Genomic DNA, 25493 nt, shown 5'->3' on the forward strand with positions numbered 1-25493 from the left:
CCTACTTTACCTGGGTACTCGTTGTACAAAATGTCCGATTCTGAATTGTTTTACCAAAGCCCTGGCAAAAACTACTTAGATGCACACATTTATAAAACAATCTGATCATGCATACACTGAAGTTGACAGAAGCTTTATCTTTACTCAAACATATAAACATACATAGTCAGAAAGAAATACAACATTTAGCGAATTGTACTTAAACCATGGAGGTTGATTGTTTTTGTCATTAAACAATGCTAGGGCTGGGAAGGGTAACTTGGGTACTCGGGTATTCGGGTCGGGTGGGTCCTGAGTAGGACCCGGGTACCCACCGGACTACCCGGACCTGTGGTTAATCATGTGACATATTGTTTAATGACAGAAACTCACTAGAGCTCAGTGGTTAAATTACAAGTCGCTTATGTTCGCATTTCTTTCTGATGCACACATTCCTTTTGACTTGTATATGTTTGAGTAAAGATAAAGCTTCAGTCAACTTCAGTGTACGCATGATTTGATCTTTTCATAAGAGACCATATATCTGTTATATGGTCTCTGGTTTCATACATGTATCTAAACAGTTTTTGCCAGGGCTGCAGTTTAACTATTCCCAATTAGACATTGCGTTCCCAACTCTTGAGACCTACAGTGGGTACCCGGATGGGGTCGGGTAATAGGGGGTTGGGTACCCTGGTAGTAAATTTTGACTCGTCCCAGCTCTAAACAATACATCATGTGACTAACCATGGGTCCGGGTAGTGCTGTAGGTACCCGGGTCCTACCCAGGACCAACCCAACCTCTGTACCTGAGTTACCCATCCCAGCCCTTGTACATACATATTTGAATCCGTCATTTTCCTCATGGAACAAACAGGAAAGTGTTGTAGATCCTTAAACTGGTTATGCAGACATCATCGCCTGAATTAAGTCCATATCAACTGCAGACAATTTTCCAGGAAATTATTCTGAACCAACATTTTGATTTCCTTCCTATATAGAACATTGCCCTCTGTCCAGAATGTGATGCTACAATTACTAGGATTTGCATGTGCTGTTATGATTTGGGAGTAGCATCAGTTTACAGTGCAAGTAATTTGTAGTCTTTTGGGGGTGTGATTTCCTGAGGATTAATGTCTATTGAAGTTTTACCACTCGATATAAGGAGTGTCCCCGTTCAAGACCTCACGTGCCGCTTCTGACACATGTAATAAATTTGTTGTTATGGGTTCACAAGTTACACAGACTAACCTCCTGGGGATTCAGGATTAGAGTTGGGGGAGGGGTTTGCCCAGTCGTCTAAGGTGCCGCGATTCGCCGTGCAGAGTTGTGTCCCTTGGGCACGCCAGAAACCTATGATTGTGGGTTCGAATCCCGGTTCGCCCCGATTATGTTTCTAGGTTTGTCAGCACCATACCCGTGCTCGTGGGTTTCACCGAAGTAGTAAACGTCTAAAAACCTGCATCACTTCGGGCTTTCCTCCCACATTAAGCTGACACGCCGCGATATAACTGGAATACTGTTAAAAGCGGCGTTAAGCCAAACTCACTCACTCACTCACTCAGGATTAGAGTTTGTCGCGAGCAATTTGGGCTGGTCGTTACTAGGAGGCGACTAAATAGATCGTGTGATATGGCTCGGTGACTTGGTTGATTGCGTGTCATCGTACCCCAACGGCATGGATTGTTCCTCATTATATCAGTCACTGGTTTTTCAGTCTGCCATCATTTTGCAGGAATATTGCTGAGTGTGGTATTAAACAACTAACGGATGAAACCAATAGAAAGACTTATGTTTAGTGAAATAAGTGTGAAATACATCTACATTGTGCCTGCTGTCTTACTCTCAATACAGTAACTCAATGCCCAAACAGGGTCAGTTGTGATGTGGCAAGCAGGTCATATCAAACACAGGGACGTCATCATGTCCACAGACCGGCCATCTGACCAATCAGACAGCCAGAATTTTGTTACGAGTAACGTTAATTCCCTGTTCAGGAGAGTTTCAAGCATCACATGTGTTCTCTTGTCTAGTTGGGGTGGTCGGGTAGCCTTGTGGTTAAAGCGTTGGCTCGTCACGCCGAAGACCTGGGTTCGATTCCCGACATGGGTACAATGTGTGAAGCCCATTTCTGGTGTCCCCCACCATGATATTGCTGTAATATTGCTAAAAGCGGCATAAAACCATACTCACTCACTCACTCTTGTTTAGTTTTGTTCGTGTGAGGTAACTTTGTTTGTTGCTTGGTCTAAGTGTCTGATTTGTTAAAAAATGGCAATCAAATCCCCCCCAAAATATAGTTGTTTTTTATGCTTCCTCTTGTCTTTGTCTGCATCACAGTAAAAGGTATGAAAGATGGTACTTCCTTCTGGGGCTCAGCATTAAGGGATAAAACAATGACTGTCCAGCTCGGAATCAGTATTATGTGCCAGAGTGTTGTATCCATTTTAAACTGAGGAATAGTATCTCGGTGGGCTAGAGCTATACAACCTGCATAAGTCCACACTAGAACAAGCAGCATACACATCGCTATATAAGTGAAATAATCTCGAACGCTAAACCCCATTTGACCTCACCTGAATGTTTCTTGTCCTGTCAATAAACCACAGCAGTTGATGTGTTCACTGCGACACTGACAGTTAAGATATTCTATATCCATTTACAGGATTAATCTATGACGCAAGTAATTGAAAAAAAGTTACTGGATAAAGAGATACGAACTTCCATTGATTAAAAAATTGTTTTCCCCTGAAATTTGAATTAATAATCTTCTACCTGATCAATATAGACCACTACTGCTGACATCTTCTGTACGTGAGGGTGTATTAAAAAGAATAGCCCAAAGTAATTCAGGTCTCAGATGTTTACAATTTTGATGAAAACCACGAGCATGGTATAGTGGTATTAAACCTAGAAACACAATCGGGGTATTTGAACCAATAACCCCAGGTTTTTGGCGTGCCCAAGGGATGCAACTATGCATATGCAACTATGTTATATTTGGGATAACACTTTCTAAGTAAAGTACAGATTATCTTACTTTTTGGGTTTTTTCCCAAATTTGACATTTGTTACATTTGACCACTTTCTAGATGGCAATGTGTGTTCATAGCTTTCGGCCATGGGAGCCGTGCCACTTTACAATTGTCAGAGGGGTACACAAAGTAAGTGATCTAGACAACCAGTTGTTGGACCTTCATTTTTGTGGAAGCCTTGGTGGCTGAGTGGGTTAGATCTCTGACTTTGTGTGCTGGCGATTAGGTGCCTCACTCTGGCAGTGTGGGTTCAAATCCTGGACGGGACTCAACTCCCCAAAAAGTAAGCGAATCTGTACTTTACTAAGAAAGTATTATCCCAAATATAACATTTGTTACATTTGACCACTTTCTAGATGGCATTGTGTGTTCACACTGTGGTATTACTTAATTATTGTTCAAACTACATTGCCTTAAAACACAATTCACTCTCTTATATTCAAACAGCAGTGTAGAAGGGGTGTCTGATTGCCTCGTAACTATTATCAATTTTGGTTTAGTTTCATTGACTTTTGTATCTGATAAGTTTGTTGTCTCTGAAAACAAATTTTAGAAATTTGAATGGTTTTAATAAGGGCCTACCTTTATGAGTTTTCTAAACTCCAAGGGTGCTTCTCATGGTGAATACATTATGTATATAATTAACAACAAAGTGAACCGGTTTTCTTTTTCTCCCCAGGAAATCGTGCACTCGGATGGAAAGGCCAAGGTCATGACATTCAGGATCCCATCCTTTGGGCAACCATCCGTCTATCATGAGGTGAGAGTCCATTTAGGATTATTCTTAAGATCACTGAGAATGTTTGATTATTCACTGGGGATGATTTTATGATTTGGGATAGAAGGGATGCTGTATCATAGTGGTAGTCTTTGGTGGTGGATAGCTCAGGGATTTTGTCTGAGGACACAATGGCCTAGTTCTGCTTGCTCACTTGGGTACTGCTAAAAGAGGAGGAAATGAAGGGCCCATTTGTCAGTGCCAAATCTAGGTTTGTCAGCACCTTACCTGTGCTCACTGGTTTCACCAATGTGTAAACACCAATTACCTGGGTTATAGCTGTTCCTTCATCAAATTGAGGAGTTGTGATGGAGCTAGAATACTGTTCAAAGCAGGGTTAAACATATGTAAGACCATATCCTTGGTCTGCCCTTGACATTTTGCTACAAAATTTGAAGAACAATATTTGCTCACTCAATCACTCCTTGACTTGTTAGAAAAATATGAAATGAACTTTATAAAACTCGCTCGTTTTGTCCAGGGTATTGTACAGGCAGACAGTCATCTGAGACTTGCTAACTCATATGAAAGGGAAAAAAATCACCATTTGGTAAGAATAATTTTCAGATAGATTATATTGAAAGCCATGTGGTTGGGTCCGATGGAGTTCTGTGAGGAATCAGATCCTGTTTGATGAAGCAGCTCTGCCGGGTGCCTTCAGTGACAGAGATTGGCTTCATGCGGGATCAAACGCTAACTTAAAAAAGAAAAGTCTTTGGAGATGTGTTTTTGTGACGCAGACTCCAGGACTGAGGAATCATTTAGATGCTTGTGAATTGATAGAAAAGCAGTTGAAAATAGACATGGTTTGGGTTGTATAGTGTCATCTTGAAAAACTCGTGAGCGTTGAGAAATGTCTTGATTGTGATGTTTTAGATAGATATATGTGTGTAGCCACCAGGTGATGTGTGAATTGTTCTGGCAAATATGTAAAAAATGTTACAGTCTTTGACTCTAGCTACAAGTCTGAAGCCTGAGTCTGGTAAAAATCTCTTTGGTCCAGTAAGCTTAGCTAATAATGGTTCCTATTATAACACTAATAGAAAAAAATGTAGAGAGCCATGTTTGGCTGGTATAGTCACTCACTCACTCACTCACTCACTCACTCACTCACTCACTCACACACTCACTCACTCACTCACTCACTCACTCACTCACTCACTCACTCACTTGTATTTAACACATCATGCAAATCCCTAAAATCAACAGTTTTCCATTAAATATTATTAATATGGAGTATATTTCAAATGTTAATGAGGGGCGGTCGGGTAGCCTAGTGGTTAAAGCATTCGCTCGTCACGCCGAAGACCTGGGTTTGATTCCCGACATGGGTACAATAAGTGAAGCCCATTTCTGGTGTCCCCCGCCGTGATATTGCTGGAATAATGCTAAAAACGGCGTAAAACCATACTCACTCACTCACACACTCAAATGTTAATGTCAATGAAAATTATTCCTCTTTGTGACTGCACTTTAATTTTCCTGAAGATCAACATGACATCCCATCTGGAAGTCTGCTTTGGGGAACTTGTGATTAATATTACTTTGAGAAATATTTTGTCGTTTCTGATTTCTATCAAATAACTGTTGATCGTATGTGTGAAAATTTGCGAAAAGTATACCGAATGTAAATGACATGTGCACTGGGTACGACTAAAAGTTAGCAATGATGTCCAGTGGTGGACAGGTATAGATATTTGAAATGAAAACAGGCGAACGAACTTTGATCAGCTTGGATCATTATTGACAAATAGTGATACACCGGTATACCGGAATATTGCAATATGTCCGTCAGCAATACATGTATCACAAGGAGATTAATCCTTGCCATTAGTCATGAATATTTTAGGCCCTACGATCGCAATACATCTCTAAATATTATGATATAGTGCAATATGATTTGCGTGCCTATGCACCAACCATACCGAAAAATAAGTAAAAGTTACTCCAGTTTAACCAGATATCACAGATTGGGCATTAATGGTGTAGTTAGCACCTCTGATATGTTCAATTTACTTTTTGCTCCAGATCAGCAAAAAGCCATCAGGAAAAATATCACAAATACAACCGATCCAATCTTCTAGACAATACATATAAGATTCTTAGGTTGTCTGGATCAATGAAAGTATAACAGCAAGTTGTGATCCCCTTGTCTTGTACTGTTTGTATGTGTTGCTTTTTCCTAAGTCAAATCCCAGTCAAATGTCACAAATCACATTAGAGCCCGATGATTTCATTTGTGGTAGACTCAAGAAATAGCTCTGCTGGCATTACCTGTCAAATCAAAGGTTTCCTTGGCAGTCCCGGAGCTGATGGTGATGGGTTATTCCACCCAAGTTCCCTCTCTTTGCTGCCATCAAAGAAAAGACCATTTTTGCTAAGATCGCTTTGGAAGCTGATGACAGAGCGTCAGCCTCAATTACTGCTGATTGTAGAACTTTGATGAGGAATTTTTGGCTTTAATGTTCACACTGCTGTGATTTTTTGCAACTATTGCTATGGTTTGTACTAGATTCTCTTTTTGCGTGATAAACCTGATGTCTTTAGATAAGCTGATGTTGGCCAAAGAATTAGGTACATCTTGATAAGATCTATTGCCAATTCATTATATACATTGTGGAGGGATTCTCTTTTTGGTGGAGGTTTACTTGCCAAAGGGCCATGGGGTAGCCTAGTGGTTAAAGTGTTTGCTTGTGACAAGCTGAAGGCCTGGGTTTGATTCACACATGGGTACCACTCACTCACTCACTTACTCACTCATTCACTCACTTGTTGGCCACGTGGGTGGTATGTTCACTCACTCACTCACTCACTCACTCACTCACTCACTCACTCACTCACTCACTCACTCACTCACTCACTCACTTGTTGGCCACATGGGTGGTATGTTCACTCATCATGAGAATATGTAGTACTGGAACCTAGGGACACCTTATTTTCCAATCACTCAGTGATGACACAACCACCGACTTTCATATGCTAATTTCGAGCACAGATACAAGATATGGAATCCATGTTTTAGTCATGAAACTGGTAACTGCAAATGAATACTCAACCGATTCACTCAACTGATTGAATTGAAGTATGAAATATGCGTCCATAGGCATTATTAATTTACAAATGCATATCTACAACGTCGTTCCCGACGAACCACTTGACAGTGATGAGACGAAAGCTTGTGACCAGCCTTCCATTATCTGCTACAACATGGCAGGTCAGGGAGACATGACGTATCTCGGGGCGGTCGGGTAGCCTAGTGGTTAAAGCGTTCGCTCGTCACGCCGAAGACCCGGGTTCGATTCCCGACATGGGTACAATGTGTGAAGCCCATTTCTGGTGTCCCCCGCCGTGATATTGCTGGAATAATGCTAAAAGCGGCGTAAAATCAAACTCACTCACTCACTCACTCATGACGTATCTCATGCTCAATACTTTTAATAGGAGTAGGTTTGAGTTATTTTAAGATTCCTGTCTTTTATTTAGCACTGACATTTGATCTCCCGTAGTCACTGATGATGTAGGAGTGGCTGGTTTAATGGGAGACTGAATCCTAGCACTGACATAAGAATGGTTGCAAAGTATTAGAAAATTCATCTCATCACGTTTTGAATCAACACATCAATTTGATAAAGATTTACAACTTGGTAGTTATTGGTATTTGTTGCTAGTGCACATGGGTTCTTGTAGATAAAAGAGAATCAACAAGGGACTGTGATCCACATATGTTGTCCACTTTCAGTCTTGGTCAAGACATTGTAGGCAGCGAGCTGTGTGAAACTTAGACAATGTAGTTAGTGAGCTGTGTGAAACTGAGACGTTGTAGGCAGTGAGCTGTGTGAAACTGAGACATTGTAGCCAGAGAGCTGTGTAAAGCTGAGACATTGTAGGCAGAGAGCTGTGTGAAACTGAGACATTGTAGGCAGTGAGCTGTGTGAATCTGAGACGTTGTAGGCAGTGAGCTGTGTGAAACTGAGACATTGTAGGCAGTGAGCTGTGTGAAACTGAGACATTGTAGGCAGTGAGCTGTGTGAAACTGAGACATTGTAGGCAGTGAGCTGTGTGAAACTGAGACTCTGTAAAGTAGTTCAGTGTGTGAAACTGAGACTCTGTAAAGCATAGCAGTGTGTGAAACTAAGACTCTGTAAAGCATAGCAGTGTGTGAAACTGAGACTCTGTAAAGCAGAGCAGTGTGTGAAACTGGGACTCTGTAAAGCAGAGCAGTGTGTGAAACTGAGACTCTGTAAAGCAGAGCAGTAGGTGAAACTGGGACTCTGTAAAGCAGAGCAGTGTGTGAAACTGAGACTCTGTAAAGCAGAGCAGTGTGTGAAACTGGGACTCTGTAAAGCAGAGCAGTGTGTGAAACTGGGACTCTGTAAAGCAGAGCAGTGTGTGAAACTGGGACTCTGTAAAGCAGAGCAGTGTGTGAAACTGAGACTCTGTAAAGCAGAGCAGTGTGTGAAACTGGGACTCTGTAAAGCAGGGCAGTGTGTGAAACTGAGACTCTGTAAAGCAGAGCAGTGTGTGAAACTGAGACTCTGTAAAGCAGAGCAGTGTGTGAAACTGGGACTCTGTAAAGCAGAGCAGTGTGTGAAACTGAGACTCTGTAAAGCAGAGCAGTAGGTGAAACTGAGACTCTGTAAAGCAGAGCAGTAGGTGAAACTGAGACTCTGTAAAGCAGAGCAGTAGGTGAAACTGAGACTCTGTAAAGCAGAGCAGTAGGTGAAACTGAGACTCTGTAAAGTAGAGCAGTAGGTGAAACTGAGACTCTGTAAAGAAGTGCAGTGTGTTAAACTGACGTAATTCAGGTAAGTTCAAGAAAATTTACACAGTTCATGTTTGCTTTGGACTTTACCTTGGTATGATCACAGACTTGTATAACCCCGTGGTATGATTGAAAACATCAGGATATTTTTGTATGGTAATGTATAGTTTTATATCAGGAATAAATGTGCAAAATATTTCTTCAGTTTGCCTTTGTTTAATGAAGCACCGACTGTTTGAAATCGTCCACCCCCTTTACACCACCTTATGCTAAAACAATTCAGCAGGCTAAAGATTAGCGCTGGCTGCGTAAAACCACATGGACTCCCTCAATCACTCATTAGCCTGTTAACATTAACTGTTAGATTGCATTCCTTCTCTCCTCCCTCTCCCCCCCTCCCCATCTCCTCCCCAGCCCACCCCTACTCCCCCCCTAAAAAAAAAATAAAATAAAAAAATTAGTTATTAGTCAAACTTTTTTGAACAACTTGAATCAAATTTGCCAATACTTGTCCCTCTTCAAAACCTCCGTTCAGTTTTTCATCTCATCCGTCTGAAACTGGGGTAAAAAATGAGTCCTCAAGAGCCCCAGATAGTTAGACCCTGGTGAAGTGCTGAAGTGGTAAGGACGTGACATTAGTGTTAAAGTGAACCAGACCCGAGGGATCCAGGCTGAGGCGGTGCCCACGACCTTATGGCGCTCACTGTGAGAGGCCACTGGAATTGGGATCAGGAGGTCTCAATGGCTGATGATTATTGTTCATACAAACCATTAAGGCAGTCTTCTAGACATCGTGTACTTTTCGTGTATTTTCTGCTGTGAATGTCAAAAGTATAGGTCACTACAACTCGTTCACTGGTGGACTGGTGGTTGCCTTGGAGAAATGCAATTTCAATTTCTAGTGAATCGAGGTCAGAAACAGTTGTTTTGCATCAACATATATTCCAAGTGGCCGTTTTTCTGATATTTACAGCCTCCTCTGTGGTCTGGTGGAGAGAGCATCTGCCCAGAGAGCAGGAGATCATTGGTTTAGTCCTTGCTTGTGTCATATCCATGTTAAACTGCGGCATGGTATCTCAGTGGGTAAGCACTATAAAACTGGCGTAAGTCCGGACTAGTACAAATCAACCATACACGCATGCACACAAACACACAAACACACAAACTCACACGCACACGCTCACAAAGACACACTCCAGGGATTTATCTAGGATACCAAACTTAGTGTCCTTGACTGGTAAATTGGGAAAAATTGTTATTTTCTTCACAATTGGAATTTTTTTTAAAGTTCTTATTTTCCAAAGTTCAGAGGTATTTTAACATTGAATTTTAGAATTGCATCCAATGCAATAATGTTAAACTAAGCATTAAATTTTCTTCATATTCATTAGCGCTGTTATGAATATAACTATAACATAAACTAGGAAATTCCAATTTGCTATATCGCTATATAAGTGCACTAACCCTGAACGTGACGCTTAACCCAAATTAACCTCATCTCTGATATCTGTGAAATATGGTGATTTGTTTCTTTGTTTGTTGTTTAACACAGCACATAGCAATATTCCAGCTTTATCAGGGCGTTCTGTGAATAATAAAATCTGGACCAGACAATCCATTGATTGACATCATGAGCATCGATATGCACAATTGGTAAAAGGTGACATACACCAATCAAGTCAGCGAGCCTGACAACCAGATTCTGTTAGTCGTCTCTTAGGACAATCATGGGTGGCTGAAGATCAATTCTAACCCGAAATCATGAAATATAGTGAGCAATGGTAACTAGCGCGTGGAATAACTGAGACTGGGTTATAGAAAGCAGCATCAGCGGAGAGTGAAACTACGTATGTTGTCTTGAGGTGCCAGGGACCAATTTCGCTACATTCAAAATGCATCTGTGATAAAACTGTGGTCAAAGTGCAGGTAACTTTTTAATACAGCTTCAATGTATCCAGGCCAGTAACACAGTTACCTCCTATGATGTAACTGTTATATTGCCTATATTGAAGTTCATACTATAAAATACAGCTTCAATGTATCCAGGCCAGTAACACAGTTACCTGCTATGATGTAACTGTTATTCTGCCTATATTGAAGCTCATACTATAAAAATATTTGATGGCTTTCAAATGGACTGTCCACCTCTCTATGTGTGTATTGTGTGTGCAACTCCTGTGTGTCCACCTCTCTATGTGTGTATTGTGTGTGCAACTTCTGTGTGTCCACATCTCTGTGTGTGTATTGTGTGTGCAACTCCTGAGCATCAACATCTGTGTGTATTGTGTGTGCAACTCCTCAGTGACGACATCTCTCTGTGTGTATTGTGTGTGCAACTCCTGTGTGTCCACATCTGTGTGTGTGGTGAGTGAGCAACTCCTGAGTGTCCACATCTCTCTGTATGTATTGTGTGAGCAACTCCTGTGTGTCCACATCTGTGTGTGTGGTGAGTGAGCAACTCCTGAGTGTCCACATCTCTCTGTATGTATTGTGTGTGCAACTCCTGAGTGTCCACATCTCTCTGTATGTATTGTGTGTGCAACTCCTGAGTGTCCACATCTCTCTGTATGTATTGTGTGTGCAACTCCTGTGTGTCCACATCTCTCTGTATGTATTGTGTGTGCAACTCCTGTGTGTCCACATCTCTCTGTATGTATTGTGTGTGCAACTCCTGAGTGTCCACATCTCTCTGTATGTATTGTGTGAGCAACTCCTGAGTGTCCACATCTGTGTATGTATTGTGTGTGCAACTCCTGTGTGTCCACATCTGTGTGTGTATTGTGTGTGCAACTTCTGTGTGTCCACATCTCTATGTGTGTATTGTGTGTTTCAGCCCAGCAACCTGAGCACACTGACACTGACCGAGAGTGCCCTATCTCGCTACAACCAGAGCCAGGAGACGTGGAAGAGTGGCCCCTACCCTCAGTATGAGAGTGTCAACGGCCAGAACAGGTGAGTCACCAATATATACATGGATCACTGGCAGAAAATAGTTGGTCTGTAAAAGTGACCATCTATTAGGGCTGGGTCAGCTAACTCGGGTACTTGTGTTGGATGGGTCCTGAGTATGACTCTGATACGCACAGGTCTACCCGTGGTTAGTCACATTACTGTATGACTCCATGGTTACACAATGATTCGCCAAATGTTTGCATTTATTGCTGACTGTGCATGCTGTCCATCCGACTTTTGTTTGTTTGAGTAAAGATATAGATTCTGTCAACCTATGTGTATATATGCATGGTCAGATCGTTTTATGTGTCAACCTAAGCACCCCAGTAGGACTCTGGTAAAACTTAGGACCTACAGCAGTCAGACGGGTTGTAAATTTGGGTTCGGCCCAGCCCTACCATGTATGGATCTCCCAGAGTAGATGACATCACCAGTTCTCTTGCCAGAGTAGGCGAGCATTCAGAGTTGCCATCCATTCACATGGATCAGAATAGTTGATCTGTAGAAGTTGCCATCTATGGATCTCCTTGAATAGATGCCAGAGTATATGAGCCCACCCCTACCATCTATGGATCTGTCAGAGTAGATGACATCACCAGTTCTCTTGCCAGAGTAGGTGAGCCTTCAGAGTTGCCATCCATTCACATGGATCAGAATAGTTGATCTGTAGAAGTTGCCATCTATGGATCTCCTTGAATAGATGCCAGAGTATATGAGCCCAGCCCTACCATCTATGGATCTCTCAGAGTAGATGACATCACCAGTTCTCTTGCCAGAGTAGGCGAGCCCTCAGAGTTGCCATCCTTTGAACTTCTATCGATTTAGTTGATCTGTAGAAGTTGCCATCTATGGATCTCCTTGAAATAGATGCCAGAGTATATGAACCATCAAGGCTGCCATCCATTCACATTGCTCAGAATAGTTTATCTGTAGAAGTTACCATCTATGGATCTCCTAGAGTATAGATGCCATCACTTGTTCTCTTGCCTGAGGATATGAGCCATCAAGGTTGCCTGAGGGTATGAGCCATCAAGGTTGCCATCCATTTACATTGATCAGAATAGCTTATCTGTAGAAGTTGCCATCTATGGATCTCCTAGAGTATAGATGCCATTACTTGTTCTCTTGCCTGAGGATATGAGCCATCAAGGTTGCCTGAGGGTATGAGCCATCAAGGTTGACATCCATTTACATTGATCAGAATAGTTTATCTGTAGAAGTTGCCATCTATGGATCTCCTAGAGTAGATGCCATCACTTGTTTTCTTGCCTGAGGATATGTGCCATCAAGGTTGCCTGAAGGCATAAGCCATCAAGGTTGCCATCCATTTACATTGATCAGAATAGCTTATCTGTAGAAGTTGCCATCTATGGATCTCCTAGAGTAGATGCCATCACTTGTTCTCTTTCCTGAGGATATGAGCCATCAAGGTTGCCTGAAGGTATGAGCCATCAAGGTTGCCATCCATTTACATTGATCAGAATAGTTTATCTGTAGAAGTTGCCATCTATGGATCTCCTAGAGTAGATGCCATCACTTGTTCTCTTGCCTGAGGATATGAGCCATCAAGGTTGCCTGAGGATATGAGCCATTAAGGTTGCCTGAGGATATGAGCCATCAAGGTTGCCATCCATTCACATTGATCAGAATAGTTGCATGTCATCGTACATGCGCAGATCGATGCTCATAATATCAATCACTGGATTGTCTCAATTCCAGATTCAATTATTTACAGGCTGCCTCATATTGCAGCGTCAAACAACAAATATACATAACATGTCCAGATTAGAATAGACTCTCTCGGTGCTCATCATCCCCCTTTAGTAGCACTGTTATTTCCACTCTGATGCTGACAGTTTTGATAAGTATAAAACACAGGTTGCCAAGGAACCATATTTAAGTAGCATTTACCTAGAAATGTAACTGCTTCAAAACGTTTTGTAAGTTGTCATCATCATTAATCGGCACAAATTGCTTGAACATGACTCTTTAGCACTAATACATCTGATATCCTCAAACGATGCAGCATCAGTTGCAAGAATTAACAGTGCAAGCACGCATCCTACATAGCTCAGTGCTTTTTGACCAAATTGTACATGATTGTTAAAAGCTTGTATCCGACACGACCATTGTGAAACTTGTCTGGTGTGGGGAGAATGAAGGTTTTCCTTCAACCTGATTATCCACGTTGAAACTTGCCTTGATGCTTCAATCAGGTGTGTGTAATACACACAGCATACAGTCTGGCTGCCACAACTCCCAGCCTGCAGGGGGCGCCACAATCAATGACCTGCATTGGAAACCTTGTGGCGTACTACTCATTTTTGAAACTTGAATTCGTATCAAGATTGAAAAAAATGGCCAGTTTGTTAGGTTCAATACAGCTGCGTTGTGTTGTTTTCTTTTCAGGTTGTTATCCCCCGCCGCGCGAAAGCGCGAAGCGGGGGATATAGTATTCACGACCGTCCGTACGTCCGTCCGTACGTCCGTCCGTATGTCCCACCTGTTTGTTGCCGCGATATCTCAAGAACTAAACACTGGATTGTCTTCATATTTGGAACTATGGTGTATATACAGACTCCGCAGACACCAGTCGGTTTTGGTGACCTTGACCCCATTTTCAAGGTCACAGCAGGCATATCTGCTTTTGGAGTTGGAAAACGGTGTTGCCGCAATATCTCAAGAACTAATCTCTGGAATGTCTTCATATTTGGAACTATGGTGTATATACAGACTCCGCAGACACCAGTCGGTTTTGGTGACCTTGACCCCATTTTCAAGGTCACAGCAGGCATATCTGCTTTTGGAGTTGGAAAACGGTGTTGCCGCAATATCTCAAGAACTAATCTCTGGATTGTCTTCATATTTGGAACTATGGTGTATATACAGACTCCGCAGACACCAGTTGGTTTTAGTGACCTTGACCCCATTTTCAAGGTCACAGCAGGCATATCTGCTTTTGGAGTTGGAAAACGGTGTTGCCGCAATATCTCAAGAACTAATCTCTGGAATGTCTTCATATTTGGAACTATGGTGTATATACAGACTCCGCAGACACCAGTCGGTTTTGGTGACCTTGATCCCATTTTCAAGGTCACAGCAGACAAATCTGCTTTTAGAGTTGGAAAACGGTGTTGCCGCGATATCTCAAGAACTAAACACTGGATTGTCTTCATATTTGGAACTATGGTGTATATACAGACTCCGCAGACACCAGTCGGTTTTGGTCACCTTGATCCCATTTTCAAGGTCACAGCAGGCAAATCTGCTTTTGGAGTTAGAAAACAGTGTTGCCGCGATATCTCAAGAACTAATCGCTGGATTGTCTTCATATTTGGAACTATAGTGTATATACAGACACCGCATACACCTGTCAGATTTGGTGACCTTGACCCCATTTTCAAGGTCACAGCAGGCAAATCTGTTTTTGGAGTTGGAAAACGGTGTTGCCACAATATCTCAAGAACTAATCGCTGGATTGTCTTCATATTTGGTACTATGGTGTACAGGCGGGGGATATTTCGTCACTCTGTGACAAATACTTGTTGTGTATGGTGTTTGATTCATGGCTTTGAATGGCTTGTTGTTTGTTTGTTTGTTTGTTGTTTAACGCCGCACTCAGCAATATTCCAGCTATATGACGGCGGTCTGTAAAATAATCGAGTCGGGACCAGACAATCCAGTGATTGAAATCATGAGCATCGATCCACGCAATTGGAATCGATGACATGCGTCAACCAAGTCAGCGAGCCTGACCACCCGATCCCGTTAGTCGCCTTTTACGACAAGCATAGTCACTTTTTACGGCAAGTATGGGTTGCTGAAGAGCTATACCCCGGAATCTTCACAGGTCAGCTTTGTATGGAACAGGAGGTTTTTATCCCCCGCCACGAAGTGGAAGGGGGATATAAGAATGGGTGCTTTCCGTCCCTCCTTCCGTCACATTTAGTTTCCGGAGCAGATCTTGAAAACCGTACCATATTTCTTCACCAAACTTGGCACATAGATAGATCTAGTGGTAAACTGGTGCCTTTTGATAGTTTGGGATTTAAAAAAAAATAAATTTTTGAGTTTCCATGGCACCGACTTTGATTTAGACTGAAAATGGCTGTAGACCTCGTTTCCAGAGCAGATCTTGAAAACTGTACGATATTTCTTCACCAAACTTGGCACATAGATAGATCTAGTCGTAAACTGGTGCCTTTTGATAGTTTGGGATTTTTAAAAAAGTTATTTTTCGAGTTTCCATGGCAACGACTTTGATTTAGACTGAAAATGGCGGGAGTCCTCGTTTCCGGAGTAGATCTTGAAAATCGTACTATATTTCTTTACAAAAAGGCCCAGTGAACATAGTTCACAGGAGCTTATGCATTTCACACACCCGACATGTCATACTGGCGGGGGATGTGAGTATTTCATGCTTGTTTGTTTTGCTTTGATTGATTTGTTGTTTAACGCCACACTCGGCAATATTTCAGCTATATGACGGTGATTTGTAAAAATTCAATTTTGGACCAGACAATCAAGTGATTGACATCATGAGCATCGATCCACATAATTGGGATGCGATGACATGCATCAACCAAGTCAGCGAGCCTGACTACACAATCCTGTTAGTCGCCTCTTACGACAAGCATAGTCGCCTCTTTGGACAAGCATAGTCGCCTTTTACAGCAAGCATGGGTTGCTGAAGACCTATTCTACCCAGGATCTTCAGAGGTTGAACAAGAGGTATTACTGGAGCTAGGAATAGGTGTATGCGTCCTTACACCGATATTTTGTTATGTAACATGTAGACTGTACTTGTTGTACAGGGTATCTAGAATAGCGATTCAGTGGTCACAATGAATGGTATAGTATGGGAGTTATAACATGAGCTAGGCCTGGGTTTATGTGCCCTTGGCACACAGGGTCACTCAAATGGGCATTAGTTGGTAACAATGTCTAGACAATGCTTGCTTGCCACACAGGGTCAATCAAATAGGCATTAGTTGGTAACAATGTCTAGACAATGCTTGCTTGCCACACAGGGTTACTCAAATGGATATTAGTTGGTAACAATATCTAGACAATGCTTGCCACACAGGGTCACTCAAATGGATGTTAGTTGGTAACAATGTCTAGACAATGCTTGCCACACAGGGTCACTCAAATGGGCATTAGTTGGTAACAATGTCTAGACAATGCTTGCCACACAGGGTCACTCAAATGGGCATCAATTGGTAACAATGTCTAGACAATGCTTGCCACACAGGGTGAATCAACTAGGCTTAAGTTGGTAACAATGTCTAGACAATGTTTGCCACACAGGGTCACTCAAATGGGCATTAGTTGGTAACAATGTCTAGACAATGCTTGCTTGCCACACAGGGTCAATCAAATGGGCATAAGTTGGTAACAATGTCTAGACGATGCTTGCTGGCCACACAGGGTCACTCAAATGGATATTAGTTGGTAACAATGTCTAGACAATGCTTGCCACACAGGGTCACTCAAATGGATATATTAGATGGTAACAATGTCTAGACAATGCTTGCCACACAGGGTCACTCAAATGGATATTAGATGGTCACAATGTCTAGACAATACTTGCCAGACAGGGTCAATCAAATGGCCATAAAGTGGTTAAATCTAGACATTGGTCCTTCATCACACAGGGTCACACAAAATGTGCCCTGGTCCATATGATAACAGTAAAATGTACCAAAAATGGAGCTAAGAGCCAAGTTTGGACAAATAGCTCAAAAATTTCGGCCCAGACTGGTTAAGCGGGGTCAATGCTGGGACCTGGGAAGAGCGTGATGCAGTTCCACATGGTTATAACATGTATGTCTGCGTGATGTGGGAGGAAGGAAGTGATGTAGGTTTAGATGTTTCCCACTTTTGTGAAATCCCACGAACATGGTGCTGACAAAGCCAGAAAGCGAAACTGGTATTTGATCATAGGTGTCTGGTGCATCAAAGGGATGCAACTCAGGACAGCGAATTGCAGTGGTTCAGACAAATAGCGTTGAAAGTGGTGTACTCAATCATCCCTCACCTTTCTCAATACTCACCTTGGTACTGTGCGTCCAATGCCCATTATATTTGTTTCCTTGATGAGTTGAGTTGATTAGTTAGTGAATAGTGGTTCTATGTGAGTACCGAGATAAGGCCACATGGTATTTGGATAAACCTAATCGATTGGATTGATTGCTGAACACACAGATGAATCAGAGACCTCATTGGATTTATCCCATAGGCTTTTGTCCATTTTTTTTGTTTTGTTTTCCTTGGGGAATTTGTCCTCAGGGTTTGTCTGTCCCGAATTCTTACAACATATATGGATTCAAAATAGTGCTGACAGAGCCTGTGTGTGCTAATACGCCTGTCAGACAGTGGCTAGCCAAACAACACTTGTCCATGATGTAGAATCAATGATGTATTGCTGTCATAACTTTGTAGCTAAATTGATAATATGTGTTGTACAGAGCTAAATCAACAACACTGGGCAAGCCCTAACAACACTTGCGGCATAGGTTTTGTTGTGGATCAGATTTACAGCGTGAATAGGACATGGCTTTTATTTCGTTTATATTGCCAGGTGCCTGATATCTGCAAGTATCATATTATAGGCTACAGAACACTTCTTCTGCAGAAATGTGCCATGACCTCTTTACTGAAACAGGACATGTTAACGTTACAACTACAGATTTAAGGATGTATTAATGCATTTTTAACTTGCAAATAATTTTGGCTAATACAATTTATAATCTGAAAGTGGCTTCCACAGCAGTTTTGGTGAGATCAAGTGATGTCTCCCAGAAAATATTGATGCCATGAAACTGCATCACAATGCTTTGCAAATTATTGTGACTTCATCGGCTAGGATTTAGTTACAATCAAATGACATCACTGATCTCTGCCACTGAAGCTGGTCCGCTGTACTTTTCACTGAGGACACTGTTTCTTACTGTGTAATATGTGGTCAGGCTAAGTGACTTGGTTGGACCAGGTGGTCAAGTGACTTGATTGGACAAAGTGGTCAGGCTAAGTGACTTGATTGGACAAAGTGGTCAGGCTAAGTAACTTGGTTGGACCAGGTGGTCAAGTGACTTGATTGAACCAGGTGGTCAGGCTAAGTGACTTGGTTGGATAATATGGTCAGGCTAAGTAACTTGGTTGGACCAGTTGGTCAGGCTAAGTGACTTGGTTGGACCAGATGGTCAGGCTAAGTGACTTGGTTGGACCAGGTGGTCAGGCTAAGTGACTTGGTTGGACCAGGTGGTCAAGTGACTTGATTGGACCAGGTGGTCAGGCTAAGTGACTTGGTTGGACCAGGTGGTCAGGCTAAGTGACTTGGTTGGACCAGGTGGTCAGGCTAAGTGACTTGGTTGGACAAGGTGGTCAGGCTAAGTGACTTGGTTGGACCAGGTGGTCAAGTGACTTGATTGAACCAGGTGGTCAGGCTAAGTGACTTGGTTGGACCAGGTGGTCAGGCTAAGTGACTTGGTTGGACCAGGTGGTCAGGCTAAGTGACTTGGTTGGATCAGGTGGTCAGGCTAAGTGACTTGGTTGGACCAGGTGGTCAGGCTAAGTGACTTGGTTGAACCAGGTGGTCAGGCTAAGTGACTTGGTTGGACCAGATGGTCAGGCTAAGTGACTTGATTGGACCAGGAGGTCGAGTGACTTGATTGGATCAGGTGGTTAGGCTAAGTGACTTGATTGGACCAGGTAGTCAGGCTAAGTGACTTGGTTGGACCAGGTGGTCAGGCTAAGTGACTTGGTTGGACAAGGTGGTCAGGCTAAGTGACTTGGTTGGACCAGGTGGTCAGGCTAAGTGACTTGGTTGGACCAGGTGGTCAGGCTAAGTGACTTGGTTGGACCAGGTGGTCAAGTGACTTGATTGAACCAGGTGGTCAGGCTAAGTGAAGTGGTTGGACCAGGTGGTCAGGCTAAGTGACTCGGTCTGACCAGGTGGTCAGGCTAAGTGACTCGGTTGGACCAGGTGGTCAGGCTAAGTGACTTGGTTGGACCAGATGGTCAGGCTAAGTGACTTGGTTGGACCAGGTGGTCAGGCTAAGTGACTTGATTGGACCAGGTGGTCAGGCTAAGTGACTTGGTCTGACCAGGTGGTCAGGCTAAGTGACTTGGTTGGACCAGGTGGTCAGGCTAAGTGACTTGGCTGGACCAGGCGGTTATAGGACTAACATCTTCACCATGTAGGGTCAACTGGACCCTTCTCAAGTGTAATGTAGAACCGGGATTTACACGAAGCACGGATAGTGAAGAAAAATGATTGATTGGTGGCAGACAGTTGCCCAATTTCCCACAGGATACTGGTTACTAGTCTGGACAAAGACCGGACAAGGCAACATTACCCAGCACAGACAGGCACATGGAGTGATGAACTGTACTGTTATTGGAACCAATCATTTGATATTGTAGAAACTGTTCAAAAATTCTTTAAAAAATGTATGTTCCTCTGGGTTTTTTACGCACACACTCATGCACAAAAACATGCATGCGCACGCACATCACACACACTGACTCACCCTTGCATGCACAAATGTTTTGTGAATAAAAGAATATTTGTTCCTTCTTTGAGATAATTTTTATGTTTTGAAGCAAATGACCAAAAAACTATATCCTGTCTAAACTATAATCCAAGGCCCCCCAGGAATATAACATGGTTGGTGTGTAACATTTTCCCCCTACAGCATGAAGTCAGAGTAGGATAATGATGTGTTCATTGAACGTTGACATATGCTGGGGGCTATAAAGTATTTCAATTTGTTTAGAAAAACAAATACATGTGTTGTTTAATGGAAGACAAAATCTTCTTCCAAAGTGTCCAAACTGTTTTACATCCAGATTTAATGATCAAGAGTATTTTTTTGTATCACACACCTATTAAGGACAATTAAACTATGTCTTTGTTGAATTACCGCCTCTAGTGGTGGAGTGGTGGAGTGTCTGCCCAGACAGCGGAAGGTTTGGGGTTCGATCCCCAGCCGTGTCATACCAAGAGATGTTAAAAGATGGTACTTGTTACTACCCTGTCTGGCGCTCTGCATTTAGGGGCTAAAACAAAGAGGTTCGGCTCGGAGACTGTGGAGGTCTAGTTGAAAGTATGAAAGGGACTGTAGTATGAAAATATAACATATGAATGGACTGGTGGGCTCGGAGTCAGTATATAGTGTCTGAGTGGGGTAGTCATGTTAAACTGCGGCATGGTATCTCAATGTGCCAGCACTATAAATAGGCATCAGTCCGGACTAGTACAAGCAGCCACACACACACACGCACACACACATACATGCAAGTCGCTATGGAAGCGCAATAACCTTGGACGTGACGTTAAACCCCATTTCACCTCACCTTTGTCAAAGTACTTTCACCACCAAGTCAGTGGTAACCATTACAACCTGTGTCACTTTTCTCTAGCCTGATGCTGACACACTACCATGAAAAATGGCAAAAATACTGTGGAAAGCGACACTAAACTCTGCTCAATCATAAACTCATTCCAAGATGAAACCATACCCAGGAAACTTCAATATTCCTCCATTGTTGGTGTCTCTCAAATCATGCCGGTAATATAGGATCCCTGGAAAAATGTTGAACACAATCCTTCTATAGTTATACCAAGGTTCCGTCCGTCTGTCCGTCCGTCCATCTGAAAACTTTATCCGCGCGAATTCTCTTAAACTATTCAGTGGATTCATCTCAAACTTAGTACATATAATCTGTGTCATATGGAGGGGTGCAGTCAAAAGAAAAAAAATATTTTTATTAATTTTCCATTTTTTTATGAATTTTTCAAACCCTAATCCTATCCATTATTTAATTTGAAACTACTGACACACGAGGCGGGTCGGGGGTATTAGTGAGCCACGCTCACTTTTGCACTTGTTTTTATATGCTCCAATCTTTTGATATATCTACATATGATTTTGATCTCATTTACTGAATGTCTATGACACCCTTGATGCATGCTGTGGAGTTGGTGTGTGAACACTCTTTGAGGCATAGAAGTTTAGAAAGCAATAGAATAACTTTGCAAACAGCTGGTGTCATCACTGATTTTCAGTGATCCGTCCATATTACTTTCACCACTATTTTGCCTTTTAAGCCCAATGGAATCTGTTTGGGGAGATAATCAAAATTATTCCCTGACATTGATATTTTTTATATATATATCACTGCTAACACTTGCAAAACATTATTATAAATAATGTCGGTTTCTATGTTGTAATATGGGTATGACACTGTCTAAACAAAATATAAATTTGTTTAATCAGAAAATTTATTCTGGATATATTTTTAAAATGACTATTTCACATAAATATATATCAGAGCTCCAGATAAGTTGCGTATCTGCGTAAAATACGCATCAGAAATGCAGAAATATGCAGTAAAATAGAATCCAAGCGTATCAAATACGAACGAACATTACAGATACGCTACAAAAATAAAACTTGTGTGTATCATCAAAATATTGTGAAGTAACCCTGCGTATTTGATTAGCAAATCAGCAACTTATTTTGAAATTATAAATGGGCATTCCGTCAACCTTGCCAAACTCCACGATGACAGTTACATCATGATCATTTGCCATCACACTTTCTTGTAGAAGTACCTATGATTGTGGGTTCGAACCCCGGTTCGCCCCGATTATGTTTCTAGGTTTGTCAGCACCATACCAGTGCTCGTGGGTTTCACCGAAGTGGTAAACGTCTGAGACCTGCATCACTTCGGGCTTTCCTCCCACATTAAGCTGATACGCCGCGATATAACTGTAATACTGTTAAAAGCGGCATTAAACCCAACTCACTCACTCACTCTTGTGGAAGTATCGTGGTATTTTTGAGTCCTATAAAGCTCTCGAACCCACACAACACAATTTTGCAGGGACTAGATGAATAGTGTATTTAAATGTTTAACTTAAATACCCACATGTGTAAAAACTAGTGGGTAACAGAAATTTTAATACCCAGATAGAATTACTGATACCCAATGATTTTAAAATGCATGGGTAAAATACCCACAACACCAAAAGCTTATTTGGAGCTCTGTATATTAAGTGAGTCAGGTGTATAGGACTTTTTCCCAGGTGTGCATGACAACCATTTTCATAAATCTGAGTCCAGCATTAGCACAGGAACAGTTTTCCTTTGAGCCACGTTCTATCTTCAGTCCACTCTGGCAGGGATGACACTCAGAGCTTCACTCTGTCTTCAACATGGTGGCAAGCTTGTAAAGCCTGACAGTAAGGATGGCTCTCTCATCATGTGGAAAAATCAATTCTAATACCATGGGGGAATTTGCAGAGCCCAAGTAGTGTTTGATTGAGTGAAAATATGCCCTCCATGGCTGCTGGCTGTCTGATATCTTTAGTGAGTTTTTTTCATCCCATTTTAGTTTGACCTCTCCAGCCTAGGGTTTTTACCCCCAAGAAAAGCATTCATCTTTGGATTGAAAAGTTTAAAATTTTAATGACAAGGTGATTGATCTCTCTGTATCATTCTTGGAAATTGGTATGAGGGAGCATCCATGCCCCATTCATCCTCCTGCTTGAACAGACCGTGGACTGAAACCTCATGGTGTGAAATGCTTTAATATTTGATTATTTTGCTCTTTTCTGTAAAATAATTAATTTTTCTTGCCATACCGATGCATTCATTAAGGTGGCTGACTGTTAATATGATGGCTTTTGGGCTTGACTAATACACATGAAAGCATGTGAAATCTTCAGAATGATACCATTAAAGCCATTATGTAACACGTTTATTGCAGTTAACTCAACTACTCCCCTGAGCACAAACTCTTAAGCCTCCAGTCTACTAATGTAATTGGGATTTTTGTTTGTTTGATCTGCATAATGAACATTATAATTCCTGCGAATACCTTACCTCTATAACATTATGTTACTCAATGTTTGCTAAAGATATTAGCTAAAATTGCCAATGAAAATGCAACTTTACAAGGCACGTATGTACTACAGGAGAATATATCTCCAGTACCATACAGAACCAGGATGAGTGAGTTGGATTTGTGATGTTTAATATGCATATCTATAATTGCACCAAACCCACTCTAATACGTGCTCAAAGGACTACATTATGCAAGGGAATGTAATATTGAAGTGGTTTTATAATTATTTTGTAAATTCTCGTTTGAGTTTTAGGAAAATAATGTGCAGCTGATTCTCCCTGAATTGGATCATATAACCCACTCCAATATTAATGCTAGGCTCCGAGGATGCTATGCACTCTTTTTGTCAGGCGTTCGGTAGCCTCGGGATTAAAGCATTGCCTTGTCATACGGAAGGCCTGTGTTGAATAATTTTCAGCTCTATCAGAAATTACTGGGACATTGATATAGCCCAGTGGTCACTGCATACCTGCAATACTTCAAAGACCCAGGTTGGATTTCCCACACAGACACAAATTGAGAACCTCAGACGTCCCTCATCCAAGATGTGATCAGAATATTGCTGGAAGTGGTGTAACAGTGTGCTTACTATGAGAACATTTAAAACATTTGATGTCGGATATTAAACTTAGTTTAGTTCTCCAATATACCCCTCCCTGTCTTGTTGAAATCACTGGATTGTCTGGTCCAGACTCGATTATTTACAGACCGCCGGCTGGAATATCGCTGAGTGCAGAGTTAAACACCAAACCAACCCGTTCAAATCCAACGAGCCTGCAGCTATAAGTTTATGTAAAATAGCTAGGTTTGGGTAGAAAACAACTATAGTCTCTCTGGGTTTTCACTAGTCTCAGACTAGTGGACTAGTGACCGTTTTTGTTCCTGGTACGGAGGCGTAACCATGTCAGCAGTTAACGCAGATATTGGGCAACACCAACACCGACACCAATACACAAGGAAAGGTTTTTGAAATGGCAGATTTTTTGTGTACTTCATCTCAACCAGCAATCATGTACCATGTGATGCCAATCACTTTCAGGTTAAGGAGGAGAGTATTTCAAGTAATACTTGTTTACTTGAACTGTGAAATCCCTAAAAAGTGGATTTTGTTGGATGAAAAATTGCAGACCTGATTATCCCCAAACCCAAAACTTGAGATGTTAATTTTTTCAAATTATTGAACCAGTCCATAGTCTTGTGGCATTATTTCTAGCATTCCACAAAGAGTTAAGGATAGTGCTGATACAGCAATAATGAATAGAAATTAACAGTTTTAGTCACCTACTCCTAATAATGATAATATATAATAAAACCCTTGAAATGGGCAAATTTCTACTAGTCCTTGCGATGCCTTATTAACTACCGTATTTGATGTAATAAGCGCTCAGGATGCTCTCAAAATTAGAAATAGGGGGCTCATACTAGAATATTACTTTGGTGAAAAAAAATAGAGTTGAAAGATAAATTTCTTGGTTTCTGCTGACAGCCTGAAATGTTTCTGTACGACAAATATATTTTTCCAGAATTTAATTGCCCATAATTAAGGTAGCATATAGCACACGAGAAAAAATAAGTCTTGTGTACATTGATCAATGGGAAGGGGTGCCAATTGGGATTGTTCATTAGCCAATGTATTAGCAAATATCACCATGGGCGCTTATTAGAGCGGGGCGCTTATTACGTAGAATACAGTATTGGGCAGTTTGGTGAGGACAACAGTGCCAATGTCTAATGCTGTGTTATGCATTGGGAATAAGTGAAACAAAGACAGGAGCTGGGGAATGCGTTTTGATGACACAGTGGCTGCATGACACCTTGACATGGCCTGTAGAAGCACCGTTGATCATCAACATGAATGCCCAGGCTATGTTAAGCTTGAAGGAGAATAAATTTGAAAAATGAATAAAAGATGAAGTATCATCAAACACATTGTCTGCTTGTCTAATTTGGAATCGTAATGGACTGCTAAACAAACTTAAAAATCGGCCTGAATGCTGCAATTTGTTATAGTAGGCGTTACTTGAGCTGTTGTTATCAGTTGTTATCGTCTGTTGTTAACGACTGACTGCAT

General features: G+C 41.7%; 1 protein-coding gene across 3 annotated transcripts in view; it reads left to right on the forward strand.

Moving 5' to 3' along the window:
- LOC139465777 (hyccin 2-like) overlaps positions 1 to 25493 on the forward strand; it is a 252744-nt gene that overhangs the window by 178911 nt on the left and 48340 nt on the right. For all 3 annotated transcript variants that reach the window (XM_071247673.1, XM_071247674.1, XM_071247675.1), the window contains exons 6-7: positions 3694 to 3774; positions 11388 to 11506. In XM_071247673.1, the coding sequence (XP_071103774.1) occupies positions 3694 to 3774; positions 11388 to 11506 (200 nt within the window). The remainder of the gene's footprint in view (positions 1 to 3693; positions 3775 to 11387; positions 11507 to 25493) is intronic.

Source organism: Haliotis cracherodii, unplaced genomic scaffold (assembly GCF_022045235.1).
Source record: "Haliotis cracherodii isolate W230 unplaced genomic scaffold, xgHalCrac1.p SCAF_18, whole genome shotgun sequence".
Classification (NCBI taxonomy): Eukaryota; Metazoa; Mollusca; class Gastropoda; order Lepetellida; family Haliotidae; genus Haliotis; species Haliotis cracherodii.